General features: G+C 34.2%; 1 protein-coding gene across 6 annotated transcripts in view; it reads left to right on the top strand.

The window, feature by feature from the left end:
- The window catches only part of KIF20B (kinesin family member 20B), a 67,602-nt gene that overhangs the window by 26,108 nt on the left and 24,283 nt on the right, over window positions 1–17,211 (top strand). For all 6 annotated transcript variants that reach the window (XM_045507558.2, XM_045507560.2, XM_045507557.2 and 3 more), the window contains exons 19-22: window positions 4,585–4,738; window positions 7,661–8,900; window positions 9,216–9,354; window positions 14,537–14,656. In XM_045507558.2, the coding sequence (XP_045363514.2) occupies window positions 4,585–4,738; window positions 7,661–8,900; window positions 9,216–9,354; window positions 14,537–14,656 (1,653 nt within the window). The remainder of the gene's footprint in view (window positions 1–4,584; window positions 4,739–7,660; window positions 8,901–9,215; window positions 9,355–14,536; window positions 14,657–17,211) is intronic.

The raw sequence follows: 17,211 nt of genomic DNA, 5'->3' as shown, positions 1-17,211 counted from the left end.
ACTGATTTACTAAAAGTGCTGAGCTGCTTATACTGGCATTGAATTCAATTTACTATTCTGCAAATCTGAATTTTGAGAACTTAGCAGAGGGCAGTTTGACCTTCTTGTACGTAATATCCCACAAACTAAGCTGGCAGTTCTTTGCGCATAAGAGGGACAATACTGTGTAGCCCTTAGAAGAGTAAGCCTCAGCAAATTGATTGGGGAATTATGGGGTGAAAAGAACTTAGATGTGCTTCAATATCTGCAGATCATGAGGTCTCTATCTCCATGTAGCTCTGTATCTCTATGTATCTGTCTATATGTGTATCTATATAGAACTAGAAGTGAAATTCAGTGGAATTTTTTTCTTTAGAAACTTATTTGTATTATATGCAATTTTGCTAATGTTCATATGCTTAATAGCAAGGATTTTTTAAAAATTATGTTGCTTACTATGTTATATAAAGCCTTTAAGGATTTTAAAATAGCCTTTCATCTATAAAAATTCAGGTGATTTCATATTCGAATAGTTCCGTATGGGATGATTAGCCTGTCTTTTCAGCCTTTTTTAAAACAATGGTTTTTGGGGTTTTTTTTATGTTTGTTTTTTATTGCAGGCTCCTTCAGATTATTTTTTGATGTAAAAATGGTAAAATATATGTTAATAACATAATAGGTTGAGTAAACTAATAGCTAAAATTCTCTGCTTTTGTATGTCTTTTCTCTGACCAAAAAGGGTATACAATAGTTGTCCTTTCTCTGTTGTTTCACTTTCTGTGGGTTGACCGTGGTCCAAAAGTATTAAATGGAAAATGCCAGAAATAAACAATTCATAAATTTCAAATTATGCACTGTCCTGAGTCGCATGATGAAATCTCATGCCATACTGCCGGGGACGTAAATCATCCCTTTGTCCAACGTATTCCGCCCGTTAATCACTTAGTAGGTGTCTTGGTTATCAGACCAGCTGTTGTGGTATCACAGTGCTTATGTTCAAGTAACCCTTATTTTACTAATGGCACTAAAGGACAAGAGTAGTGATGCTGACAATTTGGATATGCCAAAGAGAAGCCGTAAAGTGCTTCATTTAAAAGTAAAGGTGAGAGTTCTCGACTTAATAAGGAAAGAAAAAAATTGTATGCTGAGGTTGCTAAGATCTATGTAAGAATGAATCTATTTATGAAATTGGGAAGAAGGAAAAAACAATGTGCAAATTTGCTGTCACACGTTAAACTGTAAAAGTTATGGCCACAGTGCATAAGTGCTTCAGATGGAAAAGCCACTTTTCTATGTTTAATTTTAAGATTAAATTTGTACAGTAAGACATTTTGAGAGCAAGAGAGACTGCATTCACATAACTTTTATTATGGTATATAATTGTTCTATTGTATTATTATTATTAATCTCTTACTGTGCTTAATTTATAAATTAAACTTTATCATAGGTATATATAGGAAAAAACATAGTATATATAGGGTTCAGTACTATGCATGGTTTCAGGCATCCACTGGGTCTCTGTAGTTAGAGAAGGACTACCGTGGTTGACCCTGCTTTGTATCTAGACAGTTAAGCTCTAATACCCACCAACTTTCCCTGTGTCATCTCAACATCAGATGGACTTTTGATACTATAGGGGTAAATAAGGAACATTTTCTAGAGAAGAGTAGCTCATCCTTTGTCTAAGCTCTTGTAGCAGGCCTTTCTTTTGGTATTTATTAGATGCATTATTCACTCTATCTGACTTTTCTGTCAGTTCTGTTGGATGTATTATCATAAACTAGCAATAATTACATTAAAAACTTAGAATTATGTTAATATAATTATTAAAGAGAGTTCGATAATGTATTTAATAATTTAATCGTATATTATTTATAATTATATATTATTAGATATTTTTGTCAGATCTGTTATATGCATTATTCAGTCTAACTTTCCTGAACTAGGAGAAAGCCCCTTGTAATAAGGTAGGGAGTAAGGAAGAAAAGCATAAAATGATTTATTTTAGTCAGAAAACACTGAGGTTCTACTGTGTGCCAGGTACTGTGTTAGATTCTGGGAATTATACAGATTAATAAAAACTAGTCCCCTTAACAACTCCCCAGTAAGAGAGAAACAGTGTAAACATAATTATAATGAAATGTGCAGGGGTAATCAGTATATGCAAGAAGCTGAGAAGAGGTGGGGATTTAGAGAGTACATTCTGGAGATGAAAATGATTAAAGTGAACCTTAAATGGTGAGTAAAATTTAGCCAGTTAAAAGTAGAGGGAGGTAGCAGCTAGTAGCTGTAGGGGACATGAAGATACACTGGCCTTCCAGATGTAGGAGTCAGAATGTGTAAAAACATGAACATGAGAAGGCTTTCAGTCACTGTAGAAAGTACAAGCAATTTGTTGTTCAAGAAGAAAGTATGAAGCAAGGAGAGGTGAGTAGTGAGGCCAGGAGCAGTACATTGGGGTAAGATGGTAGGAGGCCTTACATCCTGCATTAAAGCGTTTGAGTTTTATTCTGAAGGCAGTGAGCAGTCGTTAATTTTAAGGAGCATAGCAAAGTTGATTTTTTATTTTGAGTAGATATTTTTAAAAACTTGGAAGTTGGGATTCAGATGGAATTAGACTGAAGGCGGAGAGACCTCTGGAGGAATTCAGGTGATAGTTGATGAGAACTTTGATTTAAGGTGGTTGGGTAGCGGTAGTAGAGATTAAGAAGAGAAAATTGATTTGTGAAACAAGAGGGGGTAAACTTTTGGGAACTTAGGGCTTAACTTTTTCTAGTAACTTAATTACTGGGCTTGCAGGCTCTTCGCACTTTGATTTGGTTATTCATCATCATCTGCTTATTTGCTCTGAGCACTAGATCTGGATATTAAGTCTGGCCTTTGGTTTGGTGAAGGAAAATAAAACAAGAAAAAGAAAAGCCAGAGATAGATCACTTCTCTTGACTACTGACTTTAAAGAAAATTGTTGGAAATTTAATAAGGAATTGTATCTATTTCTGTAGTATGTTTGCGTACCACATGTGTTAATAATGTTTATGTCAGTAATAGTAAAAAAGCAATATAAAATAAGCAATATTTCTAATTTACTAGTCCTTGCCTATAAATAAAATTTTTAGGTAGGTTCTGAACCTCTTTTATCAACTAACTTAAAACAGTGTGCCCAGTTGTTCACATAAATACATAACTAAACAAATGCAAAATCATTTGGAACTTAACCTGACTATGTTGATTAACTGTTGATCTCAGGTCACTGTTCCAAAGCTTGTCTTGAAAGCAGACTCTTCCAATGATGAAAAGTTTGTTTTGAATGATTCTTTAGCATCCTTCCAACCAAGCACACCCTAGGGGCAGAAAATATTTCTTTCAATAACTGAGACTTATAGGGGGTAGATTTTTTTGTGGAGATTATATAATTTGAAGGAGGAAAAAAAAAGATTAGGTCATTATGGTAGGTCTGAGAGTAGAAGTGACAACTTGAAATTGTCATGGAGTGTTTGAAAACTCAAACTCTGCCACAGATGTGATCCCTCTACCCCAGGATTTGTCATTTATCAGTGACACCAAGGGACTAATTTGAGAAAGCTTGGAGGTATTCATGACATCCTTTGTTTAGGGATATCTAATAAGGCTTTGCCTTTTTTTTTTTTTAATAATCTGTTACTTTAGTATAAAGTCATATTTATCTATATCTTTTTAAGAACAAAGCATTCACTGATTTTATGATATAAAATGATGTTTTGTCTTCTCATATAGTTTTTTCCCCCAAAATGGATTGCCACCAGTATGCAGCAATTTAATTAATCTCTGCCTTTAAAAAAAGAAGTCTCTACCTTTACCATACCTTTAATTACTTTATAGACATACACTTAACTGCTGAGATTTCACCCTTCTGGTTTCTGGGTACCTTTTTCTGCTAGCCCTTTAGGGAGGCATAGTCTTTGCCTTAAAAAGTAAAAATCTGAGTAATTTTTATCATTTAGATAAGCTAGGAGCTCAGTTTTAAAGCAGTATGTAGATTATATGTCTTTGAATATACATAGGCTAGAAGCTAAGGTTAAAACTTCGGGGATTTGTTAAAAGTGTAAGACATTGAGAAATTTTGGTTACAAAACAAAACAGTTGATTAGTTTCTCAGGTGGGACCTCAAGATTTTAAGTAGAAGTATCTATAAGAAACAGTTTTGTCATAATGTTTTCATATTTTTCTTTTCAAAGAACATTTTGTTTATCACTTAGAGGTGAGTGTTTTAGGGTTCTACAGCTATCTACAAACAAGTCTATAGCCCACTTGATTACCTTAGAAAATCTAAAGATGAATTTGTTTTTAGTGTTAGAGTGAAACTACACACTTAACTGATTTTAGGACAGGTTTTTTTGTTTGTTTGTTTGTTTTGTCCTCCTTAGTAAATGTACAAGTTAGTTAACATTACTCATTTCCCAGAGCCATCAGTTATTTTAGGGTGAGATTTAAGAAATAACTTAGAAAATGTTTCAGCAAACTTGAAAATAAAATTTTTATGATACAGTATTGAATCATAAGTTACATAGTTTTTACATTTATTAAAACTTTCTATACGTGAACTAATGTTAATTTATTTTATTTTAGGACAATGCTGGCACATCATCTTTAATAATAAACAGTAAATTGGTTTGTAATGAAACAGATGAAATGTCTAAGGATAGCAAAACTAAAACCTATTCAGGAAGAAAAAGATTAAATGAAGTTGAACTTCAACAAGATGAACCACCAGCAAAGAAAGGTACTTGTTCAGCTGCCAGCAGGAGGCCTTTAAGAAAGCTAACCCCTAAACCAGTAAACAGAAAAGTTACAAACAGAAGGAAATTTACTTGTCTAAGGAAAAAACCTGGGAAAGTCTAAGTGTCCCTAATGTTTACACTAACGTTACAGACTGTCTAGAGGATGAGTATATTTAAAGCTGCCTTAATTTCAATAAATATGTTTTTAGATATTGTGCTTTTGTCACTTTTACATGACTATAATTCTTTTACGTCTGTACTTACAGTAGTTAAAAGTCAGCACTTCCACTTTCATGATTATAGTACCTTTTCTGCCAAAGTATTTCCACATTCTTTTTTCTTCTTCTGCATTCTTTATTCATTTGGAGAAAAGGACATTTGACAGTAAGATTTTGGGCTGAACATTACTAAAGACAAATGTGGTCAAGTTGTGTTCTCTATAGAATTACTAAAAAAAGGTGGTCTTGTGCTTACTCTATACTGTACCTCCCTGTATTGGTCAGCTTTTACCTTCTCTCTAAGCCATCCATTCTGTCTTCTAGAAAACTTTTATAGTATAATACAGGGAGGGAGGGCTTTTTAAGAGAAGGTACATTAGCTTTAGGAACCTGATTAGCTGCTTCACTTTGAGAAAAATGAGTAAGTTAAGTCTTTCTTTACACCTGCCTCCTGAGGTTGTTAACACTAAAAACAATTGGGTGATATGCCAGTATAATAAATGTCTCATAGAACTTCAGTAAAATTAATGTTTTCAAAAGTAGATGCCTTTAGCGATAAAACAATACTAGATACATGTGAGATTGAGATGAACCGTCACCTTCTGTTATCCACTGAAGAAGTGGTGCCTTAGCTTCAGCGAGTGAGCCTTGCTATGATTTCTGTTGCACTGTTCATCTCTCTTTTCACCTTGATCAGTGCCATAGAGTAGTTCAGAATGTAGAATCGATAGATCACTAGGAAGTGGAAGTGGGCAGGAATGAGTGATCTACATGGTGGGACTTATCCTAAGGGTCACTCATTCGTGCAGAAAATGATTATAGAAGACCTATAGTTGATAGCTATAAATAATTTGGATGCGGGTAGATTTAAGTAAGTTTAAGTAACAAAAATTTTTTTTCTCCTTCAATTCTACTATTTCCCAGTTATTTACGTTATTAGCGACTACAGGGATCACATAAGGGATCATATGAAAATTGTAGGTATAACCACCCTTTTTCCTCTCTACCTGCTACTGAACAATTTCTGGAACAAAATATTCCTTTAACCACTAGAATAGTAATAGGGGATTGATAGTTTCATGGGATGTATGTTTTCTGCTCTTAAAAGGGAATGCAAGGCCATTTCCCTGCGAAAGTGAATTTACTTGTTTGAGGTATCTGTACTTTGGGGAAGCCTATAATCATGTAAACAGTGCAAGAAATAAGCCTTCAGAATAGTGATTAGGGGGCCATCCAGAGAAATACTGCCTATCTGTGACTTTTCAACCAAAACTGATTTTTGTAGCAAAATATAGGTATAGGTTGAATGTGGTATAAATATTGAATTAAAGTAACTTTCTTTCTCATTGTTTATGTTTACTTTTTATGTTAACCTTACTGTGTATAGGCTAGGTTTTATATACAGTAAAACCTATCCTATCTTTATTGCTAGACTGATTAATACTTTAATTACTTCCTGACAAGGCTGTTCTGAATATGTTCTAAGAGTCTTTTGATATAAAAAATATAAAAATGTCTGAAAGAATAATATGAATATCTGAACAAGAAAATCAGGTGCTAAACACATTAGCTTGAATTACCTTATATTATGTAATTAACCTAGTTCTTGAAGTATAGTAAAATTCAAAGAACATTACTTGATCACAAAAGCTTTATTGTGCTTACTGTAATTCACTTCAGAGTTTAGTGATTATATTGTATGCATGACTCAAATCTTTTCTCTCAGGATAAGTATTTGTGAGCTCTGAGTTTCAGGTCTTTGTTGTTTTTAACTTGCATCGATCCCATCTCTCTCTCTCGATAAAGGGTTCAGACATTTTTATAATTCGTCTTCTTAAAGGGCAAGAGGATTTTTTCGAACATTTCTAAGTCATAAAAAAAAATCTAAGAGTGGGAGGATACAGGTCAGTGGTAGAGTGTGTGCTTAGTGTGCACAAGGTCCTGGGTTCAATCCTCAGTACCTCCATTAATTAATTAATTAATTAATTAACAAACCTAATTACCTTCACCCCCAAAAAACAAACAAAAAAAGAAATTCAATGAATCCTAAGAAGGATAAATATAAACAAAACCTCACCAACGCACATCATAATGAAACTGCTGATATTATTTCCATTTTACATTTGAGGAAACAGTCATGGGGTCAAGTAGTTTATTGACACTTATGCAGCTAGTGAGGGGTAAGGCTACATTAGACTTGCCAGAATTTTAACCATTTTTCTCTTAACTTTAGCTGTGAAAGTATAAGCTATTCAGTTCACAGATCACTAATTTAGTAGATCTGTAATGTAATTGTACTTCAAAACTGTTCTTTTTAGGATATGTTTGCCTTAGGGTGTGATCCCCTATTGTCTGTCCCATATTAAGATGATAATAAAGATTTGTGGTAGACAATTTAAATACCATTGAAAGTTACTAGAAAGTAGAAACAACTGGTAATCCCACTCTGGTGGCTACCAGTATTTTCTTGCACATTCTTTGCTAACTCTCTCTGCCGTGACTTGTGGAACTATACCTTTTATATAAATGGGCTTATTCTGTGTATGTTTTGCAACCTGTTTTCTCCTTTTTGCTCAATAACTTATTTCTATCTTTCACTAAACGTTTGCTTTCGTATGTTTCTTATGTTTGAATATTGACTTACATGGTAATTTTTTAGTTTTAGTGAGATTTGCCAGGTTAATAATGATTTTTTTATTTTTAAAGGACCTACACGTGTTAGCCCAGCCACCACTGAAGACCAGAAGGAAAGTAAAGACATGCAAGAGAGCATTTCAGAAAATGAGGAAAACATTAGATTTTTACAAAAAAATAACGAAGAGCTGGAAACACGTTTACTCATTATTGAGAATGAACTTAAAAATGAAAAGGAAGAAAAAGCAGAATTAAATAAACAGATTGTTAGTTTGCAGCAGGAACTTTCTTCTTCTGAAGAAAAGAGTTTTAGTTTTAGTATAGAGATCCAACAAATTCAGTCGAATTACGACAGTGCGATTTCTGAATTACACGTGCAGAGAGGTATAAATCAAGAGCAGGAGGAAAGGATCATGAAATTGTCAAAGGAGATAGAAACTGCTAGAAGAAATATTACAAATAATGTTTCACAAATAAAATTAATGCAAGCAAAAATAGATGAACTACGGACACTTGATTCAGTTTCTCAGATCCCAAACATAGATTTACTCAAACTCAGGGATCTGTCAAGTGGTTCTCAAGAGGATGATTTGCCGGATACGCAGATAGACCTTTTGCAAGATGATTATTTGAGAAGTAAGCAGGTTAAAGAACATGGTATTCAGGAACGTAGTAGGAAAAATTCTTTCCACTGTACTGTTGAAGCCATTTGGGAGGAATGTAAGGAGATTGTAAAGACTTCTTCCAAAAGATGTCATCAGATCCAGGAACTGGAACAGCAAATTGAAAAGTTACAGGCAGAAGTAAAAGACTATAAAGATGAAAACAATAGACTAAAAACAGAGGAGAGGGAGAATAAAAATCAAGATGATCAACTGAAAGAAAAAGACACTCGTATACAGCAGCTGAGAGAAGAATTGCAAGAAAAAAATGTTAGTCTTGGTGTTCAACTACAGCATGTAATTGAAGGAAAAAGAGCACTTTCAGAACTTACACAAGATGTTACTTGCTATAAAGTGAAAATAAAGGAGCTTGAGGCAATCTTAGAAACTCAGAAAGAGGAATGTAGTCGTTCAGCCAAGTTAGAACAAGAAATTTTGGAAAAAGAATCAATCATTTTAAAGCAAGAAAGAAATCTGAAGGAGTTTGAAGCAAACCTTCAAGATTCTGTTAAAAACGCCAAAGATTTAAGTGAAAGAGAAATCAAGCTGAAAGAAGAAATCACACAATTAACAAATAATTTGCAAGATGCAAAGCATTCACTTCAATTAAAGGAAGAAGAAAAAGAAACCAACTGGCATGAAATAGAAAAGTAAGCTAAATGTTATTACAATGTTTAAAAATGTGCAGAGTATTTATTTTATAGATTTTTCTGTGTAGCTTTTAAATTTAGGTGGGCATGACAATCTGATAAAGTGTAGCATGTAAGATGAGTGAAGAACTTGAACATGGTTTGTCTAAACCTTTTGAGCCAAATGTTATATGCGAAGATCTCTTGATAAAATCTCCTGAAATCCTCCTTGGAGGACTCATTCATAGTTTGGACATTCCATATTTGTGAAAAGATCTAATTTTGTAGATTGTCAGTAGCTCACGCATATGATCCAAAGTGATTTGTGTTTTTTAGGTTGAAAGAGGAGCTCTCTGCAAGCTCTGCTCTTACCCAGAATCTGACAGTCAATCTTCAGAGGAAGGAGGAAGATTATGCTGAGCTGAGAGAGAAACTGGCTGATGCCAAAAAGCAGATTGAGCAAGTACAGAAAGAGGTACGTTATTGGAAAAGTTGTGTTGGCCAATTTAATTGATAAAGATTGTTTTCCTCATATCAAGTTTAGACACTGATTTTAGAATTGACCAGAACTTTTGTCAACTTAATAATTCTTCCTAAAATGAGAATAGTTACTTAACAAGAGAAAACTTAGTCAGCTTATACAAACTGAAGAGTGTCCAATATTAGGAAAAATATATGCCTTATGTAAGATTAGAACCTTTTCTTTTAAGGACTACTAAATTCAAGCCCCTTCCCCCCCACAAAAAAGTAAAAAGCCAACTTCTGTTTGCAAGATAGTATTTAGGAGAGTATATAGTGCATTTGTAACAAGTTTTTATTATAATTTGATTAAAATATGAAATATAATCACGTGATTATATTTAAAATAAATGGAAGTATATATATATATAAAATTTAAAATAAATGGAAGGATATATAGTGAGGAAAAAACTGCCTTCTAGCCATCAAGTTTCCCTCCACCCTGTCAAATATTACCAATTACTTTTTTCTCTTTACTTCTCCCTCTTCTCTTTGTCCTTCTTTCCTTCTCTTCCTATAAGGAAATGGAAACATCCTGCAAACACTGTGTGAACCTTGGTTTTTTTCACTTAATAGTATATCTTGGCTGTCTTTCTATCTCAGGATATAGTCTCCAAGTAAATTTGTATGACTACAAGCATATATTTACCATTAATCAGTCCCCTATTGTTGGACAATTAAGGTAATTTCCAATCTACTGTTGATACAAATTATGCAGTGATGTCATTTTGGACATTTGTATGTCTTCCTGTGGTATAAATTCCTAAAAGTGGAACTTGTGGCTCACTGGTTTGTATATCAGTAATTTGGATATTTATTACGCTTTTTAGAGATTATGCCAAATTTGCTCACCAGAACTAATGTATAATAATAGGAGAGTATCTTTTTATCTACAACCTTATCCACAAAGTAGTATTTTATCATGTTTCTTTGATATTTGCTAATTTGATAGGTAAATAGTGTATCTCAACTATAATTCTAATTTGCATATTTTTCATTGATACAACAAATGCTTGTGGGTTTCATCCATATTATGTTTCCTACCCCCACTGAAGTTATATACTGAATATTTTGTGTGTATCTTTTTTATCTGTTAAAAATATAATTTCAACCATGTTTGGTTTTTTTATCTCTGAACAATATATTATGTTGTTCTTCTGAGACTTCCATTTTCCACATCATATCCTGAGATTCTTTTATGTATACTTAATCGCTTTCACTGCTGTGTAATACTCTGTTGTGTGACTCTGCAGTTTAGTTATCCATTCTCCTAGTGACCGTTTAGGTTGTTTCCATTCTTTGCTCTTAGAAGCAGTGTCCCTATTTATAAATATCCTTGGCACACGTGTGCAAGAGTTTGTGTAGCAAGTTAGAAGATGTAAAGGGGTGTCCTGAGTATTCCTCTGATAACTAATAAAATGTTCTTATTGACTATTTGTCTATTCCAGTTTTCACTCTGTGAAATCCATTTGTTCATATTTTCTTTTAATTTTGCTGTCCTTTTAAAATTACTATTGTATTAGATTTCTTTATTGTTAGCTCTGATTCTTTTTTTTTTTTTTAGCTCTGATTCTTTGTCATTAAAATATACTGCAAATACCTTCTAGTTTACCTGTTGAAAATCAGGCCCCTTCATTCTACGAATGTCCTCAAAATAAAAGCTAGTTAGTGCTCCATTTATTTCTGTGATTCTTTTTTCACTTAGTTTCTTTTTTTATCTCAGTATTTCTTTACTTTTTTTGTTAGTTCCTCAGTACTTTTAGAAACATTTAAAACTTTTTAATCCAGCATTTTTTTGTTGTTTTCAACAGAGGATTTGTTGGTTTCTTGTAAACTACTTGAAATTGAACTCTGGAACAATTTATGTAACATAAAAAAATAATCTCAGAATAATATAGCATTAATGTAAATTAAAAACGAATGGAAAGAATGATATGAACTTTTTGATTAAATAAATAATAATTTTCATGGCTATTAGGCCTGTACTGGTAAAGAAGAAAAGCTCTTGCTGGAGGCTTGGTACCCTCCACATCCATCTCCTTTTCCTGTGAGCAGAGGTTCTTTTTTTCCCTGACAGTTTCTTAAGTACTCTGATACCTGGAAGCTTTGGCCTAAGTCCTGTTGCTTTGTTTATAATGATTTGTAGTGATGTTTAATGTGTTTTCCATTGCTTTATTAGTGGTTAAGTTCCACGATTCATTGTTAATGTATTTAGCAGGATTCTGATTTAAGTTTAGTGATAAGTACTAAGTTTTTATTATAATATGGGAAAATGCTTGTGTTATAATGTTAAGTAATATAGAAACTGAACTCAGTTTTTTATGTATAATAGGATTAAAACTATGCAAACAGTCTGTATAAAATAGACTGCAAAGAGATATATAAAAATGTGTATTTTGATTATTTTAGGTAATGGCATTCATTATAGGTGATTTTTTTTAAAGCTCTACTTGTTGCATTATTTCTTATAACAGATATGTATTCATTCATAATGAAGGAAATGTAATAAAGTTTTTAATCAATGGAAAAAGATGGATATGTATTCATTCATAATGAAGGAAAGGTAATAAAGTTTTTAATCAATGGAAGAAAAAATACAAAATTTATGTTGTTTTCTGATAATTATATACAAAAAGTTTCCAGGCCAAGCAATAAGTATTTGAAAAGTAGACATGACCTAAACTGTAATTAGGTGTAAGAAAATTTTTACTCAGATCAGCAAGTTAAAAGCAGTGCATAATTTAGAAAAGCACTTGTTTGTCACTCAAAAGATTTGGATTGTTTGCTTTCTAGGAGTGTAATTTTGGCCAGATCAGCCTTTGTTCCCCTCCTAGTTGGATATAAATTACTTATCTTTGGATTTAGTGTAGATTGTGAGCTTGTAAAATAAATTTAGAATGAAATTGAGGTTTTAACACCTCAGGATCAAGACTAGAGTTTCCAGAGGTAGTAGACAGGCTTGAAAGCTTTATAAATTCTGGACAAATGACAGGTAAATGGATTAAATTCTCCAAAATACAAACTGCAGTCCTAGTCTTACGCACCTTATTGCCTTTTGTTAGGTTCCCTTCACTTAGCTAAGTTGTCCAGAGGAAACTTTAGATTTATTGTAATTCCTACATATTATAATAGGATTTATTATAACTCCTATTATCAGTCCATATGTTGTTCATAGTATCCTCAGCAAAACAAATAAGGAAATAACCGTTAGGGTGAACTTACAGCCTTCATGCATTTTCCACGTTTCTATTAGTTGAAGTATGAGTGAGGCCTGTGCAGCTTGATTTTGAACTACTGATTCTGAGATCTGGGACTCAGATCCTCTCTTGACTTTTCTACAGTATGGGAGAAAATACCATTCCTTTGTCTTTTCTGATCTTTTTTTTTTAATGTATTTTTTATTTTACATTGCTTTAATGTCGTTTGTTTATTTCTGTTTTAAGTGATATCTTAGCTGAAGATTCTTAGAGTATAGAAACTTCCTGGTTTAAGATACTGTTTCTGAACACTGTGATTATCAGTAAGCATTATCAAACATGGTGTAATTGACTTATGTTCGTATGGAACTAGTTACTCAGTTTTAAAAAAAAACAGCTTCTTTTTCCAGTTAAAAGCTTTTCATTATAATACAGTATTAGGAAATTTTTTTTAAGAAATGAAGATAAAAGTAAAAGCCTTCTCCCTGATCTCATTTTTCCAAATATGACCATTCCTGACAATTCTTCTGTGTTCTTTTAGCTCTTTTTACATGCATTTTACATAATATATTTTTGTAATTATATGTTTATATATTTTTATTTTTATAAATCGGATCAACTATATATAAATACTGCTTTTTAAATTTATGCTAATTTTAAGATTTTTTCATAGCACAGTTTAGGAGGTATCCCTTTTTAAGTGATGTTTTATTTTATAGATAACTAACATTAATCTAAGGGTATTAAGAGTGTTTTCTATTTTTCAAAATAAACAATGTGTAATGTCAATGCTAATAATTATAATAGCAGCTTACTCTGGATCAGTTGTTCTGAATTTACATGTATCATCTCATTTAATTCTCACGCAAATATTAAGAATAGGTACTGTTTTAACTTGCATTTTATGGCTAAGGAAATAGGCATTGAGAGATATAACTTATCCAGGTTTACTTGGCTGGTAAATGAAGAGCCAGGATGGAAACTGAAGCAGTCCTCATGTGCATCTTGCTGCAAATAGTTTGTATCTGTAAAGTTGATGAAGATGGTGTTTATTACTGGAAGCCCCATATTTTTAAACAAAATAAGCCAGTAAAAATATTACTAATTGGTGATTACAAAAGGAATATATATATTTATTGTAGTAGATTTGAAGCATACAGAAAACCTAAAAAGGGATGTAAAAATCCCCTGAAAACAAACCACTCAGAGCTACTATTATTATGACACCCCCATTATGAGGGGGAACTTTGTTCAATTAATTTCCTTCAGTTTTTGAGATCTCTAGGATTGGTACAACGGAAACTGGCCTAAAAATGTACATAGATTACCTGTGTTTGTTTGTTCCTTCCTTCCTTCCTTCCTCCCCTCCCCTCCCTTCCTTTCTTGCGAAGATTTGCATACTAATTCATAGTGCTTTTTGATTTCTTTAGCAAGTTTGTAGAATTAGGTTACCAGTAACACCAAAATCGATTGACCTTCACTTACGTGGGTACTTTTTGATCTTGTAATTGTTCCATTTTCATCCTCTACGTGCTAATAGCTTTTAAAGTATTTCTTATATTTCTGGATCACAGTAATTAATAAATCTTGGAAATCTGAGCCAGTATTTTTCCCCTAGAGTATCTCTATTGTTTTTTCCAAGACAATGGTTTTGCTATTGCATGCAAGGGGCTATGTTGATTCTTTTTTGTGAATACTTACAGAGTTTAAGATTCTTAAAATATTGTAAGAAAAATATGAACTCCACATATGTATCTCCTTTGGAATGTCAAGAAATTTTCCGATAATTTGAAGTCATATCACGTGTGTTCGAATCTGTAGTTTTTCTTACATGCTTTAAAGGACATAAATCTTTGAGTCAGTGGCCATGAATTTTAAACAACAAAAAGCAATTAGTATTTATAAATATATTTAATTTAATTTATAAATATTACTTTGTAGGTATCTATAATGCGTGATGAGGAGAAATTATTAAGGAGTAAAATTAATGAACTGGAGAAGAAGAAAAACCAGTGTTCTCAGGAAATAGAGATGAAACAGCGAACCATTCAGCAACTCAAGGTAACAGTTTTGTTTTTAAAGATGATTTAAGTAGCTTCTGTTGGTATATTTTAGTGTTTAATTAAGTGTGTAAGTTTTTTTTTTTTAAGTAAAATATGGATTTTATTTGAGCCGATCTGAGGATTATAAACCCGGAGACAGTCTTTCAGAAAGCTCTGAGGACTGTTCTACCTGCTAGAGGTCAAAACAGAGTTATATACCTTTTTGAGATAAAGGGTTATATATCAAATGATGTCTTGTTGACGGCTTACACACAGTCCAGATGTACAGTACAAGTGAGTAGTGGGTCATCTTGATCCCTTACACGTTAAGAAGGAAGGTTATCTCCTAAGGAGTTATCATGCTGGCACCAGGAGTAGCTCTTTACAATCCAGTAGGCATTCCTGTGTCTTCTAAGGAGGTTTGGTTAATACAGATGCATAATGCACACTACAGGGGCAGGGTGGCCCTAAGGGCACAGAGAGAATTGTATGTTTGAAGAAAAAAATTTTTTTCTTGTCCTGCCTTAAAATTAATTTTGTTTCATCACCAGCCAGTGAGAACTCTGAGGTGGTAAACCCAGCTTGGTTGTGTGGTCAGTGTGAGGAGCACTGCTGGGGCTGCAGCAGACACGCTTTTGCATGTGCTGTCAGGGAGGGACCCTGCAGCCACATCTCTGCGTGAGTCAGGGGTACCTGGGGAGCCCTGTACGTGATGCCCGAGGTCAAGGGGGTTCCCCTCCTGGGTGTTGGGTGTTCTGAAACTGTTTGGACAGCAGGTGGCTGAGAGGTGTGGGCTGTGGCTCCCAAGGACCCCACCCTCTCCTCAGTGGAGCTGGCTCTGAAAACCCCTGTTTCTGGGTCTGAGACCAACTGTGTCTCTGTCTTGTGCTGCAATAGGACCTCCCAGGGTTTCTGGGGGAATTGTCTCCTAGCCTGCCTCCATATCTGCCCCTCCCCCCCAATCCACAGAACAAGAGTCACCATGTTTTCAGTGGACTTTTTGGAGGCCTTTAGGGAAAAAAGCTGTTTAAAAATCCTACTTTCAAGAAAAATGACAATCATTTCATGATTCCAGCAACTTAGGGAACTTTAAGAGACTTCGGAGAACAGCTGTGAATGCTTGATTTTAATGGGTGACTTCAGCATCAACCCAAACATATAGTGAGATTTCAAAACAGATTGAAAACCTGTTTATAGTGTGGCCCGTATATAGCCAGACACAATCTAGCTTCTTCCTGTCACCGTCTGTCCACCTCCATCATTTTCTGTCTCTTTCCCTCACTGTCCTTCCACCTGTGTCATTCCCTTTCATCCTCCGTCTCTTTCATTATTGTCCATCTCCCTCCATCAGTCTCTATCTCTGTTCATCACCATGCGTCTCCTTGTGTCATTCTCTGTCATTCTCCGTCCCTTTCTGTCACTGTTCGACAGTCTCCATCGTTCCTGTCATTTTCTCTCTTTGTAAGATTAGGTTCGAGGTTTGCTCCTTTCATCACACGTCCTCACTCCCTGGTAAGGCTTGGCTCTTGGTTGACCCCTCATTCTTCTCTCCCTTCCACTTTATCGCGTATTCACTCTGTTGTCCTTCCAGGCCTGTCTCTCCTACACAGATACTCCCTTCTTGTCACTCTTCATTTTGGTCCACCAGCTTTAGTGCTTTCTGTGTCCTCCTCTCTGCACCCTCAGTAATCTCTGTTACTCTGTCATTCTCCATTAAGCTCTCTTTGTCTCACTTGTCACCATGCTCTTTGTCCACCCCTGACGATTTCTGCCACCCTGGCCACTCATTGTCATATCGCTGGCCCTTCACTGGGGTCCACTCTACCAGTCCTTTATGACAAATTCTCTTTTGACCTTTTCTGGAACCTAAAAATAAATTGCTTAAAATAAAATAAGGCCCTGGTGATTTGCTTCTAGCAAAGGGTATGGAAAGGAAAAAATTGTAACTTTACAGTTGTATCTTAACCAAGGTGTTTAAGAATAACATCAACAGTAGTAAGTCACTGTGAACTTCCTGATCTGATGTGATCAGAAGGGCACAGTGCTTTTGTGGCATTTGTCTCTAAAATCCATAACCTCAGAGAGAAAACAGCAGATCAAACTGAGGATGTTCTACCAAATACCTAACCAGTAAAAAGTGTCAAGGTCATTAAGGTTAAGGAATTATGGGGCAACTATCACAGATTGGAGGAGACATGGTGACTAAATGCAGTGTTGTATCCTGTATGAGATCCTGGAACAGAAAAAGGACATCATTGGAGAAACTGGTGACATATGAATAAAGTCTGTAATATTATTAATAGTATTATACCAGTGTTCATTTCTCTTTTACAAAGATGTTTCCATGTTCTAAATAACAAAGCTTCAAAACTCAGGTGCTCACTTTTGTGTCCAGTGTTAATTTCTTGATTTTTAAATAAGTGTCCCATGGTACTATAAGTTAACATTAGAGAAGCTGAGCAGAGGTTAGACAGGAAATCTCTGCTATCTTTGTGACTCTTTTATAAATAAAAAGTAAAAAGAAAATGAAGATTAAGTCTTGTAAAAAATTTTTTAGAAGGGCACTTGGAGAGC

This window comes from Camelus bactrianus, chromosome 11, assembly GCF_048773025.1.
Source record: "Camelus bactrianus isolate YW-2024 breed Bactrian camel chromosome 11, ASM4877302v1, whole genome shotgun sequence".
NCBI lineage: Eukaryota > Metazoa > Chordata > Mammalia > Artiodactyla > Camelidae > Camelus > Camelus bactrianus.
The sequence above is the reverse complement of the archived record's forward strand: the minus strand, read 5'-3'. Positions and strand labels throughout refer to the sequence as shown.